This window comes from Eleutherodactylus coqui, chromosome 3 (genome assembly GCF_035609145.1).
Source record: "Eleutherodactylus coqui strain aEleCoq1 chromosome 3, aEleCoq1.hap1, whole genome shotgun sequence".
In the NCBI taxonomy this organism is placed as follows: Eukaryota; Metazoa; Chordata; class Amphibia; order Anura; family Eleutherodactylidae; genus Eleutherodactylus; species Eleutherodactylus coqui.
This window is the reverse complement of record NC_089839.1, coordinates 275,573,747-275,597,181: the sequence shown is the minus strand read 5'-3', so window position 1 is coordinate 275,597,181 and position 23,435 is coordinate 275,573,747. Positions and strand designations below refer to the sequence as shown.

Here is a 23,435-nt window from a genome sequence, read left to right as displayed (position 1 = left end):
GCTTGAGGGGCCGCCTTGGAATTCTGCCACAGAATGTGTGTCAGATTTCTACAATGGTAAGAACCGCCAAGTGAACCCGCTGTGAGGGTGAATTCACACGTGGCACATATGTGGGGACTGCCATCCATCTGTGGGGGTCCTGCAGACCCCCAGATCCTTGTCACAAAACATCCTCTGGAATGCAAGTGATCTCCAGATGCAGAAGTTTCTGCAACCAGTCTGCCCCGTGTTATTAAACCCCTGGCGGAAACGGAATTGTAAAAACTGCGCGTGCGATCCGTGCCCATAGGGAATCATTGGGCGCCCGCAGGTAATTAAACACCTGTGGATATCATTCTCCCCCCGGTGTGCGGATCGCACGCACGGGAAAACAACCGCAGCTTGCTCCATTTTTGTGCGATTTTCCCGCACGGACGGCTCCCATTGAAGCCGTCCAGATCGGCGGTACAGGCGCAGCTGTCACTGCGTCCGTGCTGCGGACCGTACAAAAATGTGATCGCGGATTGTGTGTTTTCATCTCGATGAGCAAAAGAAGCCGGCAGGCACGCCCCCGCTGATTGCAGCAGGCAATTAGTGAAATTAGTTCAATTTGCGCAAAATTTTGAAAGCGAATGGATCGCATTATAGTCAATGGAGTCCGTCTGGCGCGGTTCGGTTCCATCCAGCGACCGAGCTGCTAGTCCGTGGGTGTACCGCTTCCCTGTCCCCGAATGGAGGAGAGCGATATCCCCAGCACCGTGTGAGCGCCGCCGAAGGGCTCCTTCCCACTGGCGATCGCAATACTGTCGCGAGATAATCACAGCACAGGTGTTAGCTGTGGTGCGGGCGCCCCCTACGGGCGGCTTGAACCGCGGATCTTCCGCAAATCAAACCCGCCTGCGGACATTAGGCGCGAAGGGCAAGGCTTGGCGTAATAAAGGTTTTCACACAAACCCTTTCCCTTCTCATAGATGAAGTGGGCTAAAAAAAAAATGCCACTGAGAAGACCCCTTTAAGGGGCTGACAGGTCCCCCCCACGTCAGCAGCCCCCCGAGGGTCCCGTCCGAGGACCGCAGACACCTCTGCTCACACACGAGCCCCACGTCACTCCCGCCCTGCCCGCTGACGGCCTCCCCTCCTCCCTGCTGTCAGCTCCACACAGTCAGTACAGGAAGCCGGCGGTCAGAGCGGAAGCCGCTGCGCATGCGCACTGAGCCCGGCCGCTCCCTGCTGCTGCTGCTGCTACCGCCGCCGCCCGGTGCTCCGGTACAGATGGCGAAGAACACGGTGTCCGCGCGGTTCCGCAAGGTGGATGTGGACGAGTACGATGAGAACAAGTTCGTGGACGAGGAGGAGGCGGGAGAAGGACAGCAAGGACCGGACGAGGGGGAGGTGGACGGCGCTATCCGGGGATATCCTTCTGTACCTGTGTGCGCTGCGCCCGGCGCTAACTGCAGGGGAGCTCGGCGGCTGTGCAGATGCGGCGGTGCTCAGCGGCGTGCTGGATGTAGTAGAGCTGGGTTTGTCATGTAGCAAAACTCGTGCAGGTGAAGCAGAAGGGAGAAGCAACAAATGAATTACATTCTCCTCTGCTGCATTGGATTAGTCCTGGTGGGCTGCGTGAAAGCAGGGAGATTATATAGTGTGTGTGTGTGTGTATATTGTGTGTGTGTGTGTATATTATGTGTGTGTGTGTGTGTATATTATGTGTGTATATATATATATATTAGAGGGGTAAAGAGGAACTTGCATGCGGCTCCTCTACTTCTGCTTCTGCACATCCTGCTCCTGGAGGGGTGTCATACAAGCTAGTGGCGGCCATAGATTTGACTTCGGCGCTTGTTTCAATGTCATTTCATTCATCATTCGCGGGGTTTCTGGTTAATGTGTGGGGTTGTCGCACTAGGAGGACCCCAGCTTATGTCTTATTGGGGTGTCCTCCTTGAGCCGAACGCTATCGCAGATTGTACCTACCGCTATTTTTTTTTCTCCGTGCAGGTTTTTTTTTTTTTTTTGGGTAAGTCGTGCAACAAACGACTAAACAGATGCTAGAAAAAAATGGCGGGGCTTCACAAATGTGAGCGTCAGTGTGAGCAATCAGCGCAATTTCTCCAGTCTAGCGGATGGCTGAGACTGATGATACTATTATATCCCGTCTAGACAGCCCTTCATCAGCAGCGCAGGTCTCTCCTGATCATTTGCTACAATGTGTCAGTGCAGGTAAATGTGTCAGTCAGGAGTACGGGCTGCTCAGATCACGGCGTGGGGGGGGGGGGGGGTTCACATCTGCGATGGGGTTTCCGTTTTTTCCTGCTCTGCTCGGGGGGGAATCCACCTGATGAAGGGATCTGTCTTATGACGGAGCTGAACGGATTATAATGGGGTCCATTCGGTTTCCGCTCAGCTGCCCGGCATTTTACTGTAAGAGAAAGCGATGCATGCAGCGCCGGATCTGCGACGGAACCTCCGAACAGAGGATCCAGCTCAGATGCGAACCTGGCCAAAGCTTGCATGCAAGTGTAGCAGACTTGCAGCTGTGAGAAGTCTCTGGATGCAAGCAAGAATGTCCCCATTCATTGACAGAAAGCAGAGATCTTGAAATAATTTTAATTTGCCTCATTTACATAAAACTCTCATGAAAGCAGTCTAAAAGAAACCGTGTGTGTTTGCCCCTAGCAACCAATCACAGTGCAGCTTTCATTTAACTTCAGCAGTATAAGCTGTGATTGGTTGCTATAGGCGACAGACAAATTTTCTGTGGTGTCGGGCTACTTTTCTGTGGCCCGCCCTGTATGTTTTCCCCCTTGAAGCATCGTGGTGATAATAGTGTATATCAAAGTGCTTGGGGTCCATAAAGGAGCGTTCACACGGCGTTTTTTTTTTTTACTGTGCTGCGGGATTCCGTTTAAAGGTTACGTCACAGCAGCGGGATCCCTGAACGGAACCTTCACTTTAACGAGGGTTCTGTTCAATTCCGTTGTAATTGTAGTATAGAGCAGTCGATTTGTTATAACGGAAACGAACGGCGCCAACGCAGTGTCTGTTTCACTAATGACTGTGACTGATGCCATCATAGTGGTGACAGACCGAATCCCGCCGTGTAGTAATAGACGCCGTGTGAACGCTCCCTAAGGGGTGCATTTACACAGATGCCTGACAGGTCGTCCCAGCGATAGTCGTTCCTTTGCTTTTACATATGTCTGAGCGTCGCTGAGTGAGTGGATGCGGAGCGGCCGGGGATCACCTCACCGCAAACAGGCAGCCATTCATAAGTAGCCAACGGCTCGTTTACATGGAACGATCCATCGTTCAGTTTTTTGCGTACATAAACAGATTGGCGAACGGGAAGCGAACGAATTCTCATTCAGTCACCGCATGCATTTACACTAAAGAAGGCTGGTTCCACTTCTCGCTGGATCGTGGAGTTCCGACTGATAGTCGTTGCGTGTAAAAGCGCCCTTACTCTCTAGGGAGTGTACAGACTGAGTGCTGTGACCTTTACGCTGCACGGGGAGTGTTTGGCGCGGCGCTGTATACACACCTAGATTATACCACATCTCGCTGCGTGTTATCAGTAAGTACACGGCGTTCAGCCCGGCTGGAGGGATACAAGCTGTATCTTGCTTGCCATTCAGGAATGCAGGAAGTAGAGACGCAGGGAATGTGGAAATGCAGGCCATGCTTATTGACTATTCACTGCCTGAAGTCAGTGGGGGAACTTATTTAGACAATCGCTTTATACGCTGGTCTTAATACAGGGCGGGCCGCGGAAAAGTAGCCCGGCACCATACTCTTATGAAAGCTGTCTGAAAGCAAATCGGGCTTTGTGGCCCATAATAACCAATCACAGCGCAGATTTCACTGCTGAGGTAAAATGAAAACTCCGCTGTGATTGGCTGCTATGGGCAACAAAGACAGTTTTTCAGGGTTTTTTAAGACAGTTTTGGTAAGAGGGTGGTGCCCGGGTAATTTTCGGTGACCCAAGGTTGTGAATTCCCCATCAGTGCGAGGCGTTTCCATAACAGAACAGCCTCCCATCACTTTGGGGATGCAGTGATCCTCCGGCGTGCCTGTTACAGCCGCAGCAGAGGATCGCAGCGTTTCTCCCATTGCTTTCGATGGAAGCGGCGATGCTACCGGCTGTCAGGGCGTTGCTGGAATGCAGTTTAATGGGGTTGCACCAGAATTAACTTCACGCAGCTGTCTATAAGATAGGTGATAAAAGGCTGATCAGTGGGGGTCTCAGTGGTAAGAACCCCACCAATCTCAGAAACAAGGGTCCCATTTCCCCCATTCTCCTCAGTGCAGACTCTGTACCCCCGCTGTGAGGAAGTGATTGAATGGAGAGATGGGCGCCCGTGTGCGGTGCTGCTGCGTTCAATTGCAGTGGGACTGCTGGAGAAAGCAGAGTACAAGCGCTCAACTTTTTTCCGTCAATGCCATTGACATGGATGGAGTGGCGCCTTCACATGCGCGGCCAGCGTTCCATTTAATCAAGTTACTGTGATTGGAAGTAGCGACCCCACAGTGACGGAACGAGGGGGGCACGGGCCTAATTCTTTGGATTGGTTGGGGGTTTCAGCGATGAGATTGTTGATTCATGCTATTGATTGTTGATAGAAGTTAATTCTGGTACAAACTTTTTAACATACTGGTTGGGAACTTGACCTCATTTTTAGTTTTTTGTCTTATCTTAGAGATTCTCACATTTTTTTTTTTTTAACCCTTTCCAATCCACTGTCTGACCTCTGAAGACATTATGATTTAAGGCTGTACAGCTCTGATGTTAGAAGACATCCGTCAGGGTTCTCTTACTGTATATTGCCAGCCTCTCTACTGTCGGAGCCTATCCAACGAGTCACCTCATGCAGTACTGGCTTTAGCCAGCAGATAGCGCCATTGTCTAATGGCAGAAAAAGAGTAAGCCCCCTAGGAAAACCAGGATAGAAAGTGGATTGGAAAATGTCAATTAATTTTTTTATGGCATGGACAAATCCTTCACAAAATTTGCATATCTTACACGTGGATTTGGAAGCAGATTTGCCACAGAATTACTGAAAATTTCTATTCTGCAGCAATTCTGCATCCTAATGTGCATAAGAGGCATGCAGATTCTGTGGTGGATTTCTCTGTGCTGTAAAATAATGCGAGTCCCCCTGGTGTATTCTTCAAGGGCTTATGGCTCCTCCTTAGATGTTCTCTTCGCATGAACAGGTGACCTGATGGTTGGCGGTCCTCAGCCCTGTTCCCTGTATCTGCCCTATAGTGCCGCTATGTCTTATTAATAAGAGATGTGTTGCTGAATAAGATAAATATATGATCACGGCTGCTGCTGATATAGCTATTAGAGATAATGATCGCTCTACAGCTATATTCAGGCTGAGTGCATTGATTCATAATATCCTGAATATAAGCCAAGAGTGATGGTCCCTGAAAGGGTATTCAGCTAAGGGGCGTTCTATCGACAGGATGCGCTGTACATGCATTAAAGGCGGTTCTCCAGGCGTCTATAAATATGGCTGCAAAATGGCTCTCTTGATGTGCTTTAACTTGCTAATGCAGAGTGATCTAAAGAGAGAGGTGCAAAAGTAAAGTGAATTCATTCTTACATGAATTGACAAACATCAGCCAGAATGACATGAAAAGATAGAAGAACTCTTCAAGTTTTTATTGCACCTTTTATAGATGTTTGATGTGGGTGCCATTGGTGACACAGCAAATGTCAAGTCAGTAGTCCAGTTCATCTCAGACACATCCCGACGTATGCTTTAGGTCGTCTGATGTCACCAATATCACCCACATCGAACATCATTAAGGTGCAATAAAAACTTGAAGAGTTCTATCTTTTCCTTCCATTCTGGCTGCTGTATATAAATTCATGTATGACTAAATCTGCTTTACTTTTACACCATTTTCTTTAAATAACCCCGTAGGACTGATTGGTATTAAACATTGATGTTAGAGGAGTAGAATGTGTGCTATGTGCCCCATTTGTCGATATGTACATAGAGTATTGCAGATATTTAAGTTATTCTTCTCCTTTGCAGCCATAGTCCTTGAGATGAGGACAGTCTATGTTAGGAAATTAGTTATTTTTGTAAATCCCAGAGTACCCTTTACTAGGGCAGTTTCCATGAAATCATTGGTGGTTGTGATTCCCTTAACCCCTGAGCACAGGGAACATGATGGGCGCTCTGCAGGCTGTTCTGAAGAATCCACCCATTAACACAAAGAATCAGTCGGCTAAGGTAAGGTCACAGCCATGTATTGGGGGACAGCAGGTAGATGTACCATAAGGCTGCTTTCAGAGGAGCATATTATAACGGTCTGTTTTTGCGTATTGTGATACGGGACTAATGTGAATATGTATCTTACTTTCCTGGCCGTATCTTTCACAGCCATATTGTTAAAACGCAGTACGCTTGCAATGTCATCTATAACGCATCCTTATTACGGATGTGTGACAATACGTTCATCCGAATCTGGCCTACAAGTCACATTGGGGGGGGGGGACCTTTGATAATACACCTTTTCCGAAATTGAGTGCTCACGTAACAGTGGTATAAACTAACAAAAGTGTTAATACTTGCCCTATTCATCCTGTGCCATTGTTTCCCCGCTGGTCCCTATTGAACGTGCTCCAGCGATGTAATAATGACATGACTTGTGGACTCGGCAGCCAATCACTGACTGACCTCAGTAGCGTTGACACTTCATCGCTGCATCAGTGAGGTGTCAGCATTCCATGTCATCACTAGAGCCCAATAATCGGAGACCGATGGGGGACCAGGGGAGTCTCAACAAGGGAGGATTGCCTCTTTTGTTAGTTTATACCATGGAAACAGTTTAGAATAAATTTCATAGGGCTGTAAAACTCCTTTAATGGAAAGCGAATGCATGTGGGAGGCCACTGCTGTGCTGGAAGTAAGGTTTCCTTTCCTGAGGCTTCACTTAAATCTCACTTAAATTGCATTTTTTCATATAAAGAAGATTCTTAATGTTGCAACTTGATACCCAAAGTTAAAACATGAAGTTGGTGGAAAAGCCATTCTGGACATTCCATTGTCAGCTACTGTTACAGGAATAGGGAACGGACAGCTGCCTTCTATGTTCCTTGCATATATGATACTGTTCTAAGGGCGAATCAGTGGGCACAATATATCCACTAAATAGCCATCAAGGTCCAGAAGAAGCAAACTACGGTCCTGGTCTCCTCTGGCTCATCGAGGCCACAATCAGTCTGTTAGGTGATCCTTCTTGGCTCTTTTCTAGCAAGCTATCATCCAGCCCATGATTGGCACCTAAGGAGGCCATTTAGTGGGTACAGTTTAGCCCTCTAGTTCACCTTCCTAATCGCCTCAGTAAGCTTAGTATGTTTTAGTTGCAGGTTTCCTTAACACATGTAGGTGTATGTCTAGGCTGCCCTGTCTGAAAAGTCAGGCATGATAAGCACCCTCATTGGTCCAAACCGGAGATGATGGGCACCAGGAGAGAGACGTAACCCTGTTTTCTCTGCCAGTCTGCATAACTTTCTGCAAGTTACGGAAGCAAACAGACTGACACCTGCATGTCTTTCTCATTTATTTCTAGGTTTTAAATCCCTTTCGGGGGGTTGTTCTATCTGATTGGTTAGAGTTCGACTTCTAGGACTCCCCAACCAATCGTGAGAATTGGTGTCCTGAAGGTCCCCGAATGGATGGAGTGATGGTTTGCATGCTCAACCATTGCTGCATTTATTTAGGGACCTTCAGGAAACCCTTACTTAGGATCAGTGGGTTCCAGTAGTCAGACCTGACTGGAGGACTGAAATCTTAGCAAATTCTGTCAGAACAAACGGACGGGTTGTTTCTCAGCTCCTCCCTTAGCCTGCTTCCCTGTTGTGAACATGCATTTGCTGCCTTTTCCACTAACCTATTACAGAAGGTTGTATGGGGATGGTAGCGGAGAGTAGAGAAAGCAAATATTACGGAAGGCTTGTAATTTTCTGTTCTTATCAGCAGTGAGGAGGAGTGGAACCAGCAGCTACTCTGAGAGAGGATGAGGTAGAGGATAGATAGCTGTGTAGTATTGAGTGGGAGTGGTTATGCTACACAGCCTGTGAAAGAGGAGAGTAGTTGGAGCTAAGTTTGTGTGGGGTTAATGAGAGGAACCAGCTAATCAGTGCTGGAAATGCCTCTTAGCAAGAAACCTGAATGTAGGAGAACCTGAAAACCAAGCATGATGCTTTCTAAATGCATGAAAAGGAAAACTCAATGCAAAATCCAAATCAGTGCATTATTTATTTTCTACAGATACTTAGTAGATATGTTTATTGATTTTTCATGCACAAAGATTTCCATAGCCGTTAGTTTATAATCTTAACAATATTCGTGCTCCTCTTACAGGATCGAGCGGAGAGTCTGGTGCTGAAAGTTCTGGTCTCCTTTAAAGCCAATGAGATAGAGAAGGCTGTCCAGTCCCTGGATAAGAACAGTGTGGACCTGTTAATGAAATACATCTACAAAGGCTTCGAGAGCCCGTCTGACAACAGCAGTGCTGTTCTACTGCAGTGGCATGAGAAGGTGAGCATTTACTAAGCCCCACATGGTAGGGTTTGGTTATGGCTATAGATCAGTTTTCGTATCCATTGATATTTGGAATAAAAGCTCATTACAATTAGTACCATGGCTTCCGTCATAGCAAAATTTGTATAGTGAATAACGCAATGGAGGTTGAGAATATGACAGAATGATCATATATAGGAGGCTGGTGTTTCGTGGTGCAGATATAGTTATTTTTAGCAAGAACCAGAAATAGTTCCAAAAATGAGCGCCATGGATACATAAAAAGTATCTTCACTTAGTACTTCTTATTGTATGCATTTCTGATTTTAGCAAAAATTAAACTGCAATGTGTAAATTTGGCATAAAACAGACCTGGGATTCCCATTGCCCGCCAGCAGGCGTGGGCGTCATGGTTCATGAACGTGCAGCATACAGGGAAGCATCTGCCCAGGAATTATCATTCCAGTAATGAAGCTTAGAGCTAATGCCCACTGCCGGATTCATGCAGCGTTTCACGAGGCGGAAATCCGCTGCTTTATGCCGCAGCTATTAGGATCTATTGAACCTAACAGCTCAATGTTCATGCTGCGGAATTCCGCAGCATGAAAGAAACTGCGGCATGTCCTAATTGTCACGGGAATACGCGCGGCCGGCTACCATTGTAGTCAGCGGAAGCTGGCTGTCATGCTATACTTATGCTGTAGCACAGCAGAAGTATCGCGTGACTACGCGTACCTGCCAGCGCGTGATGCGCTGTACTGCGCATGCGCGCCGGCTCGAGAATAACGCTGCGATATTTCGCTAGCGGAGTCCGTCATGGTCGTGGGCATGAGGCCTAAGATAGAAAACTTGTACCTTTTTAGCTGATCTAAAAAGGCCCACATTGAGATCTTCCATTTTGCAGTTTTTTGGGGATTTTATACCTGAAACTTGTGGCCCAAATGTGATGTAAACCGATGCTTATGTGTAATGTTCAGAAAGGAATCTCTCACAAAAAAAACCCCTTTTTAGATAAAAGCTGGTATTACGATCGATTTATCCAACTTCTCTAACCCCCAGAGATGTAAAAAGCTGCACTCTGTTCTGGCTCATAGAAGGGTCCCACATCTATCTAAATACCCTAGTATGTCATAGGGACAGGGGATGTCTAGCTGATACACATCCTTTAAACTTATACGCTGGCCTTACACTGGGTAGCGGTAGACCAACAGCTATTCCTCCCAAACCCTGTGTGTGCTCCTGGTAAGGAGGGGGAAGTAAGCTTCTGACAGATATCTTGCAGTGGCTTATTAGCTTATCTCCAGCAAGAACAAAAGGATCGGACATATTGAAATTCAACATGCCTGACCCTTTTCTTCCCTTACATCTGCCGTCGGAAGAAAGTCAGGACACTGCCATACTCACTAGATGGTTGGCCATTGTGGGTTCGGACCGCTTTCATCTAATATGTATAGGCCAGTGTTAACCCGTTGCAATCCAATTTTGGATTCAGGGTTTCATAGGGGGCTTTCTCTTTCTGCCATTATACAATGGCACCATCTGCTGGCTAGAGCCAGTACTGCGGCATGGGACATCCTGGAGAGGCCCCTGACAACAGAGCGACCAGTAATCTATAGTAAGAATACCCTGCCGGATGTCTTCCGAGCTGTACAGCCTTCAATCAGAATGTCTTTAGACGTCAGACAGTGGATTGGAAAGGGTTAAGGTCTCCATGTTCCTAAGAGAAAAGTCATCTGAACCCACAGGCCAACTGTCTTTTGTGTATAGCAGCGTCCCGGACATGTTGAATCTTACATGCTTCATCCTTTACTTCTCGCAAGCAGTAAGTTGCAGTACATCTTGAATTCTTCTCTTGGTGATTTCAGCATAAGGGATGCTTCATACAAACTTTTTTCCTGCATTTTTAAATGTGCGCTTTGGTGTCTCTTTTCAAATTTATTTATTTATTTTTAATAACGCTTAAATGTGCAGGTTTTCTTTCTGTCGGTTTTCAAGTCTTATAGGCTATGGAAAAAACTGGTAGGAATACCATACCCAGAACGTCATGCGCTTTTGAAATCCAAAAAGGAAAGCCCCAAAGACCGTTTTTCTGTGATGCGTTTTATTTTGCAATATAAACTTCAAAGTATTTTCTTGCTGTAAAGCAAAAATGCTGTTAAAAATGCACCAAATGGCACTTAGAGACTTAAGAGCTGTGGATACTTTTGGTGGAGCAAATACTTTCACTTAAATGCATGTATTTTTGCTGATTATTTTTGCATTGGGGTTTAATACCGTTTTGTCTTCTCCAGCCTCACATCAGTATTTTTTGCTCCAAGGAGCAGCTGATTTGTGTCACTTCCCATTGATTTTAGTGGTATATTCAGCTAGGCTCGGTTCAGTTTCATGTTTTTATTTATTTTAAACAGAAAAATGAGCGCCGACTGCAGCACTTTTTTTTTCTGGCAAAACAAATGTAAAGTGAACAGAAAAAATCCTTCCTTTCTTCTGTTTTACCAGCGGGTGAACGGAACGGAAAGGTTTCCAATTTTTTAATGTTTAACAGATCCATTTTTGAATGAGCATGCGCAGAAGGAAAAAAGACTAAAGGGACATTAAAATGGAAAAAACTGATGGAAGTTGTTCTTTCTTGGCAGATCTGTACCTAGATCCTTAAAAAAACACAGTGAACTAGAGCTTCTGTTTTTAATTTTACCTCTTCTCTCCCGCACTTGTTATTGGCTAATTTATGTCCACAATAAGGATAAGCAGATACGAGAGGGGAGAGCGGTGGGGAGACTAAGGCGCCAGTCCATCTTTACAGACAGATCTCTTATAGAGACTTGGGGTACTTTTACACGGGACGATTGTCAGGTGCTTAAGCACCCAAGAGTCATCCTGATGGCGGTCGCTCCTCTGCTTTCAAACAGGAGCAATAATCATTTAGTAAATGGAGGCGGTAATCGCTTCCGCCAGCCCACCTCCATTCACAGTAAACAGGCAGTCTTTCATAGATGATCAACTGCCTGTTCACATGGACCGATCGTCATTTGATTTTTATGCCTTCATAAACCAAACAGCTAATAAGTGAACAAATTATCATTAGTCGCCGGCATTGTTTACACTGAACGATTATTGTTCAGTTTTGAAAAATCTAGCAATAAACTAAATGTAATTATTCCGTGTAAAAGGGCCCTCGGACTGCAGTCTCTACTTACAGCGATATGTAGAAGCTGCAGAAGGCAAATGGTGCAACACTTTTAATTTACCCCTATTGCAAAAATGATCGTCTGCCCAAATTACACGCATTTAAGTGAAATAAATGCCCCCTAAGATGTCCATAGCCCTTAACGTAGTTCAATACTAAGTTTAGCTTTTTCTTTGTGCTCCACTCCCACCTGAAGCCAAATTCCCGAATATATTAATGGTACTGCTGGTGAAATGCCTATGTAGCCCCTCTCTGACTTTATCTGTTTGTCTCCTCCACAGGCTTTGGCAGTAGGTGGCGTGGGCTCTATAGTCCGGGTACTGACTGCCAGGAAGACCGTTTGAATGTTCGGCTGGTTGTGATCGATGGAAGAACTGGTGCCAAGACCAAAACTCTGAGCTGCAGCCTTGCTGTAGCCGCCCATCCATTACTTTGTTGTTGCCCACATTTCTATCCTCCTTTCTTCTTCCGCTTTCATTTTTTATACAGTTTTTGAAGTACGCAGAACATGTGAGAGTGTGCAGTGAGTGCAGTGCTCATGAGTGTTAAATTATCAGCGTACCCTGCCCTCCTTGAGCTGGGCTCTGTTGAATAGTCATCACCCTTCCCGTTTCTACAGGTTGCAGTGCTCTCTGCTCCGAGCTGAATGGTATTGCGCCTTATAACCTCATTTATTTTGTCAGGGCTAATCCTTCCAGCTTGGCTTGCTGAAGCTCGCTGACCCCCTGTTCCTCCATCCCTCCTGCTGCTGCCACACCTTCCACACCATTAGGATGATTCTCTCAGGAGTGGCGTTTTTGCTATCTAAGGCTTTTATATTATGGAACAGTGTCCAGAGACCGATCTAGGCTCAGTCCAGCTTCACGCTGGCAGGGGTCCGGATTTCGTTACCATTAACTCCCTCAGGTCCTAGGTGTATAAAGGGATAAATTATATAGTAAATTGATCTTTCTCTGCTGCTGTGGCTTCTTGGGTTGCTTTTCCTTAACCAACAAATGTGAGGTCTGCAGAACTACATCAGAGTGCCCTTCACCTGCCCCTATTTGGTGAGCTAACCTTTAGGGTGAAGTCACACGAACGTATATCGGCTCGGTTTTTACGCCGAGCCGATATACGTTGTCCTTGTGTGCAGGGGGGGAGGATGGAAGAGCCAGGAGCAGGAACTGAGCTCCCGTCTCCCGGGAGCTCAGTTCCTGCACTTGGCTCTTCCATCCTCCCCCCGCACACGAGGACAACGTATATCGGCTCGGCGTGAAAACCGAGCCGATATACGTTCGTGTGACTTCACCCTTAGCGTGAGATGATCACGTGAACCTCAAATCATTAAGTGTTTTTGAGTCATGGGGATATTTATCATTGCTAGTGCAAAGGAAAAGTGGAGGGGAAAAAATGAGTCCATGCAATCTTTTTGTAAACCATGTCAAAATATAGTAGAAATGCTAACGGTGGCCTTTGTGGATATTTTCCCAGTGATGCCAGCTTGGTTAGAACATTCTTGTAATATAAAGGGTATTGGCACTTTAAGTCTGTCTTGGCTACGTCCACAGACTACCTTTTAGAACTGCTTGGTAGCTGATTTTAATACTTTGATTTGAAGGGGTTGTCTTGCTTATAGCTGTTTTGCTGCAGGAAGCAGACAGCTCTGTACATTGCACAGTGGCCTGGGCTGGTACTGCAGGCTCAGTCCTACTGAGATGAATTTGATTCAACCTGCAGTACCAACCCGGGCCACTGCACGATGTTCGGAGCTATCTGATCCTGCGCAAAAACATCTAGTAGTGGATAACCCTTTTAAATCTAACTTCAGGAAGGCAGCTTTATAGAAAGTACTGTTCTACATATTTCTTTTTAACATGTAAACCTAACAGAATTTACCCAGAAACCTAAAACGTACAAAAGTACCATATACTAAAGGGCTAGGCTTTGTCATTCCAGCTGTTGGTCACTGGTATGGACCATAATGCTCATTCAACCAGATAGCACTTGTAATACTCAGGCTAAATGCTGGGTCAGGTGAAGGGCCCAAAGCGATGGCACCCTGCAGCTTTCTGCAAAAAGGATTTTATATAAATAGCTTTGCATTGTGCAAAGAAACCTCACAAGTTGGTGTTTTTTGACAATCGGAAAGTACCCAAGGGCAGAGTTGGCATTATGGTCTCTGCCTCTCTCTTGACAGGCTCATGGTTGAAAGGCTTAATGACTGATGCTGGCACAGGGATCCATGTAGTTAATATGGGTGGTTCAGATCCCACTTCCTCTGCAGAGCAGACAATACGATGGGACCAGCCCAGCAATTTCATGGATCAGCAGACGGCTACCAAGCTAGAAAGCACCTTGCAACCACAATACCCAACAAGGGGTTGAAGCCTTAATCCAATATTTGCTAGAGGGGCCTTTTAATGTTGACACTTGCATTGAAGGACCTGAAGCACTGACGGAATTAATCTTTGCTATGTTTTTTTGTTTAGTGTTTTTTTTTTTTTTTACAAATTAAATATTGATTTGGATTAACTGCGTTGTGTATTTTTTTCTTTATTAAACATTACGTTCACCAGAAGATAAAATAACTGTTCAGATGCAGAAAAGCAGGACAGACTCCGTTCCTGGGTCTGAATGAATGTCTTTATGCGCAGCTATTAACACTTTCCAATCCAATTTCCCTGCCACCCACACAGTCCCCAGCTCTTATTTATTTTGGGTGGGGAAAGTGTGTCGTGGTTTTCTTGGGATTGCTCAACAAACACATAAAATTGTGCTGTTAGCAATTTTTTGAAAATTAAACGTAAGCGATGAGCGTTTCACATCGGGAAGATCATTTGTAATAATCCTGTAAATGTATATTGATATTATATTTATATAATAAGACTCTTCATTTCTAATTTCTCTAATCACTATCTGTTATGAAGTGCAATCTTTTAACTGCATATAATATGTGTAGCATAGGTTTCTAACGCTATGCAGGACAGAGCTCTGATGTCGGGGGCTGTTCTGCATATGTATGTTACACTATACAGGACAGAGCTCTGATGTCAGAGACTATTCTGCATATGTATGTTATACTATACAGGATAGAGCGCTGATGTCGGAGGCTGTTCTGCATATGTATGTTATACTATACAGGACAGAGCTCCGATGTCGGAGGCTGTTCTCCATATGTATGTTACACTATACAGGATAGAGCTCCGATGTCGGAGGCTGTTCTGCATATGTATGTTACACTATACAGGACAGAGCTCCAATGTCGGAGGCTGTTCTGCATATGTATGTTACACTATACAGGATAGAGCTCCGATGTCGGAGGCTGTTCTGCATATGTATGTTACACTATACAGGATAGAGCGCTGATGTCGGAGGCTGTTCTGCATATGTATGTTATACTATACAGGACAGAGCTCCGATGTCGGAGGCTGTTCTCCATATGTATGTTACACTATACAGGACAGAGCTCCAATGTCGGAGGCTGTTCTGCATATGTATGTTACACTATACAGGATAGAGCTCCGATGTCGGAGGCTGTTATGCATATGTATGTTACACTATACAGGATAGAGCTCCGATGTCGGAGGCTGTTCTGCATATGTATGTTACACTATACAGGACAGAGCTCCAATGTCGGAGGCTGTTCTGCATATGTATGTTACACTATACAGGACAGAGCTCCAATGTCGGAGGCTGTTCTGCATATGTATGTTACACTATACAGGACAGAGCTCCAATGTCGGAGGCTGTTCTGCATATGTATGTTACACTATACAGGATAGAGCTCCGATGTCGGAGGCTGTTCTGCATATGTATGTTACACTATACAGGATAGAGCTCCGATGTCGGAGGCTGTTCTCCATATGTATGTTACACTATACAGGACAGAGCTCCGATGTCGGGGGCTGTTCTGCATATGTATGTTACACTATACAGGACAGAGCTCCGATGTCGGGGGCTGTTCTGCATATGTATGTTACACTATACAGGACAGAGCTCCAATGTCGGAGGCTGTTCTGCATATGTATGTTACACTATACAGGATAGAGCTCCGATGTCGGAGGCTGTTCTGCATATGTATGTTACACTATACAGGACAGAGCTCCAATGTCGGAGGCTGTTCTGCATATGTATGTTACACTATACAGGACAGAGCTCCGATGTCGGAGGCTGTTCTGCATATGTATGTTACACTATACAGGACAGAGCTCCGATGTCGGAGGCTGTTCTGCATATGTATGTTACACTATACAGGACAGAGCTCCGATGTCGGAGGCTGTTCTGCATATGTATGTTACACTATACAGGATAGAGCTCCAATGTCGGAGGCTGTTATGCATATGTATGTTACACTATACAGGATAGAGCTCAGATGTCGGAGGCTGTTATGCATATGTATGTTACACTATACAGGATAGAGCTCAGATGTCGGAGGCTGTTATGCATATGTATGTTACACTATGCGTGACAGTGCTCCAATGGAGCGCTGTCCTGCATTGGGTAATATACATATGCAGAACAGCCTCCGACATCGGAGCTCTGTCCTGCACAGCATTAGAAACGGGTGATGGACCTCGCCCAACATCACAGCTATGCAGGGAAATCACAGTGGTGGACAAGGTCCGACACTGGATTGGAAAGGGTTAAACTTGAAGGATTATTTTAGACAGATTGGAAGTGACAAGTCCTAAAGTTGGTATAGAAGTGGACACAGATTGGAAGCAGTCAGACCCAAGTTACAGAACCTGGAAACAAAACACTGAAAAAAAAAGTGCCATGCTTACTGCTGCAAGGGCTAATGCAATAGCAGTTTCCAGCAGGGTGTTGGCTCGCTGTAATGTCAGAGGAGGTTGTGATGGTACAAAATATGGATAGACACCACTTAAGCATCATCCATTTAAGAGGGAGTAGCTGCTTACCATTGCATTTCGCATTGACTTTTTGCAGAGGCTAATCATATGGAGTGTACCATGCTGGTGTAGAACAGGATACATTTAAAAGTTACGGGACAAGGCTGTGGAGCTTTGGGTACAGTGTCTCTCTCATATATATGGTGGACGTGCCAACAGTGAAGGCCCTTTGGAGACAGGTGGCCCACCTGATATTTAGAGTCCTGGGTAAAACATTCCCCCTTATCCCATCGGCTTGCCTCCTGGTGGACAAACCAACAGGCTATAGTAACCAACAGCACAAGCTCTCACAATGTATTTGTATGGTGATGAGGCATCCCAGTGGCTATCGCCATCTCTCCATATGGACCGAATCTCCAGAATGATGATGTTCGAGAAGCTGTCCGCCATAAGGGAAGACTGCACGGAGAGTTTCCTTAGGACCTGGTTGCCCTGGGCCATGTATCTGACCATCCCAGGGCTGCTCCTGATGCTGGCCTCTTGAGGTGAAGTGGTGCAGATGTGTAGTAGGGGAGCGCAGGGAGAAGGGCCCCATGACTCTACTAGAGGAGCTTTCTTCACCTAGGTTAACATGTATCCACACAGTTTTGTGCTAAAATGACCACACATATAATAGAAACCCTACTAAATTGTGCCAAATAATTTTTAAGGATCACAGATGCTCATGTACTAGAACTGTCTCAAGTTTGCACAAAGGTATGATGGTAAAGGGTTAATGCACACAATGATGTCAATGCAAGAATAACTGCTCAGTGCAGTCACAGAACAGGAATTAAATAGTAATGTATGGGGATAATGAACACTATGTTGGCACAGGAGTCTTGTAAAGAAGAAAGGTGAAATACATGTAATGCCATCACAATACAGGAAACATGTCACAGGTAAAGAATAATGCAAGTTGTGCTACAGAAGCGGGATAGTACAGCAGGGGCATAACAAGTGACCATGGGGCTATATAGTGCATCATGGAATGGTGATCAATTCAGTTTTTCATATTTTGCTTTATCATCCATAATCCTCACTCACTGCATCTTATGTTGGGGTACAGATTGGCCCTCTGAGCAGTTGGGCACCATAGCAACTACTCTACTTGCTATCCTGGTAGTTTCGGCCACGGCTGATACTAAAACTGGCTCATTCTCAGCAGTGGGATTTTAATACATCCTATTGGACCTACAGAGACTATAAAGATGATGACTTTTTTTTTTTACATGATCGTATATGTTTTTGTACTCTTGCCGGATCGTGGCCAAAAATCACATGATAGGAGAAAAGCCGCGATCAAATCCGGATCTTAATTAACGTTTTCTCATCCATTGACATGGGTGGCATATTGGCGAAAATATATACTGGGGTGTTGAAATCCCTCATTCGGCAAAAATCCTCTAATGCTTAAATAGAGGCTGATGTAATCTTTCCCAGCGTTGGATGCAGCTAATCTCCCTCCCCCTCCCTTTTTTTTAAGCTCCCATAGAAGCCAATGGGAGCTTCCAGCTTATCTTATCAAAGGACAGGGCAAGACCGATCTTCATGCGCCGTATAAAATGAGTGGAACAGGTTACCACAAGAGGTGGTGAGTTCTCCTTCAATGTAAGTCTTCAAACGGGCTGGACAGACATCTCTCTGGGATGATTTAGTGATCCTGCACTGAGCAGGGGGTTGGACCCGATGACCCTGGAGGGCCCTTCCAACTCTACCATTCTATGACCCATTGCCACCTGGCATTTTAAAAGACAAAATGGCATGTTGTGCTACTTTTTTTTTTTTTCAATTCAGCAGAAATTGACAGTGGAGATTCCGACTGGAACTTCCGAAACTGATATAAATGAGCCGTAACACATCTGTCTATAGTTGTTTAGCAGTTTCCAAGCATAGCCCTATATTTGTCAGCAGCCTGTATGCAATGTGAGTGGAGAGGTTGTCACAAAGTGCTTTAAACCATAAGGCTGCTATAGAATGTGCTTGTATTTTGCTTAATGCCCTTGCCCTTAAAGGAGATGTCCCGCGCCGAAACGGGTTTTTTTTTTTTTAACCCCCCCCCCCGTTCGGCGCGAGACAACCCCGATGCAGGGGTTAAAAAAACCACCCGCACAGCGCTTACCTGAATCCCGGCGGTCCGGTGACTTCAATACTTACCGCTGAAGATGGCCGCCGGGATCTTCTACCTTCGTGGACCGCAGCTCTTCTGTGCGGTCCACTGCCGATTCCAGCCTCCTGATTGGCTGGAATCGGCACGTGACGGGGCGGAGCTACACGGAGCCCCTCTCTGGCACGAGCGGCTCCATAGAAGAAAGCTGAAGACCCGGACTGCGCAAGCGCGGCTAATTTGGCCATCGGAGGCCAAAAATTAGTCGGCACCATGGAGACGAGGACGCCAGCAACGGAGCAGGTAAGTATAAAACTTCTTATAACTTCTGTATGGCTCATAATTAATGCACAATGTATATTACAAAGTGCATTATTATGGCCATACAGAAGTGTATAGACCCACTTGCTGCCGCGGGACATCTCCTTTAAATGTTTGCCACAGACAGAACAAGAAATTCCACTTACCAAAGTGATTTTCTATGCGTTCTGACATTTTTGCATTCTGAATGTGCAGAAAAAAAAATTATAAAATGACTCAAATGTTGTTGAAGAAACGCGTAGAATGTCTTTAGACGAGTGCATAATCAGCTGGGGTATGGCTGAGTGCTATGAAAGCTCAAGAAGACATTGACTGTTCTATGCCAGTCCCTTTGTGCAGGATCTTTAGTATAATGTAGCAGGCCTGTATTTACAAAGTGATAGATCTAATCTTGATACATTTCTTTTTCTCATAAACAAATAGCCTTCAGTTACATTATTTGGCAACAATACAGTGCCCATGGTGATACTTGCTCATAATGCAATGGAATTTCTCCATAACGTCTTCCTCTGAAGAGGAAGGGAAGGAAATATTTCCACATCATTGGCTTTATTGCTGCTGAACTGATCTTTGCAATAAAGCAGGTTATGTTCTTCTTTTTGGATACATGTCATGTAGTGAAATAGATTTATCTCATTATGATATAGAATACTATCGTTATAAGAGTAACTCCGTCTAAAGCTGAAAACTGAGTTTTAGTTAGTTAGAGATGAGCGAGCACGCTCGGATAAAGCAGTTACTCAAGTAAGAATCGTTCTTCTCAAGTAACTGCTTACTGGTCCGAGCAGGCTCGGGAGGGGGTGCTTGGGAAGAGAAAGAGATCTCTCTCTCTCTCACTCTTTCCCCCCGCTACCCACTGCCGCCCCCCCGAGCCTGCTCGGCCCAGTAAGCAGTTACTCGAGAAGAACGATGCTCGCTCGAGTAACTGCTTTATCCGAGCGTGCTCGCTCATCTCTAGTTAGAGTAGCTAACAGACTCTCCCAACTTTTATTTCCTTGGATACCAAGAAGTAGAAAACTGTAATGTTCAAGAAATAGAAGCAGTGCTTACTGTAAGATGTCGCTGACCGAACACTCTGCTGCCATAGGTGCCAACAGATGAGGGGAGAGGGTAAGCTGGTAGTGGCACTCCTTCAATCTTCTCCAGCCCCAAACATAGTGGATTACTCTAATGGGGCTTTATGTTTGTGTCAGAGGTTCGATGACAGATTGTCACATTTGATGTGAGGAATAGTGCAACATACAACGAACACTATTGTAAGTCATTGGGGTCCGATGGGTGCCAGTGGTACAGTATGAATCATATGATAGTTAAAGTTCAGCGTTATGACTTCTGCTAAGTGGAATCCATGACTCAAGTGTCTTAGAAGCATATAAAAAATTCATAATGCATAACGCCAAAAAGGAATATTTTTTCAACTGGCTGTCAACTAAAAATAGTACATGTAATATATCTGCAGCTGAAACATTCCTCTGTATGTATCTTTCGCATTTTCTCTATATTTTCCCCTCTTACCAGTTATCCAATTAATGAATTAATTATTTATAGGAGCTCTCTTGGAATATAGAACTAGCTTTTAAGTCATTTAACACTAGACATGCCGTCTCAGGACTGTTCTTTAGCACTGAAGTTGCAAGAGGGAGAGAGAATGCCATTGGGGAGAGATGCACTTTTTGAGTGTCTCATCTTCTCATTCAATGCATCGAATGGTAATTCTATTTTTTTTTTCCTGGCTGATGTGAAAATAGAAAATGCACCCAAATCCCATTTTAGAGATGAAAAGGTGGACATTGCACATACTGCACATTCTTATTCGAATTCTATGTGGTCTTGGTTTTAAAACACTTCTAGTCATAACACCAATGGCCATACAAAACTCATAGTAGTGCACGTTCACATGCTGCAGTCTGCGACTGATTACCTCCTCTGTAGATCTGAATCTGGTTGTTTCTGCAGTATATGCATGAATTTCAGCAAGTCCCAATCAGATAAATGGATCAGCCTCAGAAACGTCTGTAACAAATCTGCAGCATGTAAACCTGTTGTGTGATCCCATACTTCCCCCTCCACCATTAGGCTGCTTATATGCAATGTACTAGCTATTAGCAGTAGCTGCTGCATATACAGAGGCATAACTAAATGGTGTGCACCTGGGCCCTAGTGCCTGAGGGGGCCCAACAGCAACTCTGCTTTACAGAACAATAGAAGTTAGAGATAAGCGAGCGTACTCGGTAAGGACAGATACTTGAGCGAGTATCGTCCTTACCGAGTACCTGCCTGCTCTCCCGCAAAGATTCGGGTGCTGGCGGGGGGTGGTGGGGGAGACTGGTGGGGTACGGGGGGGAGATCTCTCTCTCCCACCCACTCCCTTCTGCTCACTCCCGCAACACAGCGCTCACCCCCACCGGCACCTGAATCTTTGCAGGCAAGGAGGCAGGTACTCGGTAAGGACGATACTCGCTCGAGTATCTGTCCTTACCGAGTACGCTCGCTCATCTCTAATAGAAGTTCTTTAAAAGACTTGAGGGGCTCTAATAGATTTTCAGTTGAAGCCCAAATGTTTCCAGTCATATCCATATCTGTGCATATAACTTTCTCTTGGTTATAGATCAGCACAGAGGAAGGATATCAGCAGAAACTGATGTCTCTGTACTGAACAGCTTAAAGAAGTGTTCCCATCTCAGTGAAATATGGCCACTGTGGGAACACTAGTCTGTAAGAGGTGGTCAGGATTACGGAAATAGGCAAGTTTGGCTGGGTTATGCCATTTCTGTAACTCCCATAGGCAGTTACGCAAAAGTTACACTGTTTGTGTAACTCTCATTGACGTCCATGGGAGTTACAGAAACCGTGTAGCAAAGTCACCTGTTACTGTAATACTGACAACCTCATACAGCCGCTCTGGGGATAGTATGGGCCAGAACAGATTAGGTGCATGTCGATCTGACATTCATGGCCTATTCTGTGGATATTCCATAAAAGTCTGAGATGGGAATATCCCTTTAAGGCCTAGAGCAGATCCCTTCTGCAATCAGGTCAGAGTGGTAATTGAGGCAAAGGTGTAATCTCATGGATAGTTCATTGGAAGGATGAGCCACTCTAGAAAACGAGGAGAGGCTCAGGGCCTGTAGGGAACCATGCTGAGGTCTTACTCTACTTCCAATTTTAGACAAAATCAATCATCTTGGTAATGCATAGTGGGGGAACTGTTGAGGACTATATTACTGTCATTCACTTAACAATGCTGGGAAGGTTCACAGAGATGCTATTTGGCTTAGAACAATGTGATATGCAGGGATTGCAGAGTGTTAAGGCAGCAGAAATGCAGTCCTAAGCTCTTGCTCATGACCTGAATGTTATTGGTTCAATCCCCACATGGTTCAAGTAGCCAGCTCAAGGTTGACTCATCATTCCAAGGTCAGTAAAATGAGTACCCACCTTGGTGGGTAGTAATAAATCACCTGAAAGCACTGTGTTGGCACTCTACAAATAACAAGATTTATTTATATGGCATTGCCCATCAGATTATTCAGCTGTTCTCTCTCATTTTACCAATAGTTAATAAAATAGGCTGGTCAGGGGAGCTGCATGGATTTTCCTCCAGGTACTTTGATAGTTTAAAGGGGTATTCTAAGAGTAAAAAAAATAGGCTGGTAATGGAATGGGCTTTAAAAAAAAAAAGCAAAACTCACTGTTTAGATGCCCCTCAGTCCAGCACAGAAGTCCCAGTCCCTGCAGAAGTCATGTGCCATTCATTGTACACTGCCGTGAATGGACCAGGACCACTGAAGCCATGTACAATGAGCGACACGTGACTGTTGCAGCTTCACCTAGCAGCTAGGACCAGGGTTTTTGCACTGGACTAGAGTGATACCTCATCTAACCAATCAGTATTGCTTATTAGTTTTACTTTAACCCTTTCCCTGCCCAGAATTTTTTTATTCTCGAAAAACCCCTTTGAAGGTAACCTATGGGGCTCAAATATGCTCTTTTCAGCCAGCTCTGTGCATCCACTTACCCATTCATCTCAAGCACTGAGAATTAAACCCAGCTCCCCAGTCTCCTTGTTCCCTCACCTATGAACCCCATAACGTAGTTAAAGGAGCTCGAAAGTGATGTCAAGTTTACTTTAAACTAGCTTGATAAGAAATTGGCTCATATATGCATCTTTCAGATAGGGGATTTAGATTCTACCTGTCTATAAGGGTAAAGAGTGATGAGAATGATGACAATCTCTGTACAGTGCCACGGTAATTACATATAATGGGGTAGGGTACATGGACGGTGAAGACTTGTTCTCTTCCGCACATTGGTGATAGAGGAAGGTCATTAAATAGAGGAAGTCGTTACGTATTGTAAGAAAGCTTCAGTTTCAGAATCTGTATTGTCACGCTGCTTCCTCTTGTGTCACCAATACATATGTACAGTGC

General features: G+C 45.2%; 1 protein-coding gene across 1 annotated transcript; it reads left to right on the top strand.

The window, feature by feature from the left end:
• The first annotated feature begins 1,154 nt into the window (after positions 1 to 1,154).
• Positions 1,155 to 14,220, top strand: ARPC5 (actin related protein 2/3 complex subunit 5). The gene is made up of 4 exons (XM_066597459.1): positions 1,155 to 1,409; positions 6,152 to 6,227; positions 8,364 to 8,540; positions 11,991 to 14,220. Exons 1-4 carry the CDS (start codon positions 1,183 to 1,185, stop codon positions 12,051 to 12,053), a joined length of 543 nt encoding a protein of 180 aa, XP_066453556.1. The 5' UTR covers positions 1,155 to 1,182; the 3' UTR covers positions 12,054 to 14,220.
• The last annotated feature ends 9,215 nt before the right edge of the window (positions 14,221 to 23,435 follow it).

Excerpts from the sequence above, each read along its gene's own strand:
- ARPC5 (XM_066597459.1), top strand. The coding sequence starts at position 1,183 with ATGCGCACTGAGCCCGGCCGCTCCCTGCTGCTGCTGCTGCTACCGCCG. Across the intron at positions 1,410-6,151 it reads GGATATCCTTCTGTACCTGT|CACAGGGAACATGATGGGCG; the intron begins GTGCGCTGCGCC and ends TTAACCCCTGAG. Across the intron at positions 8,541-11,990 it reads TACTGCAGTGGCATGAGAAG|GCTTTGGCAGTAGGTGGCGT; the intron begins GTGAGCATTTAC and ends TCTCCTCCACAG.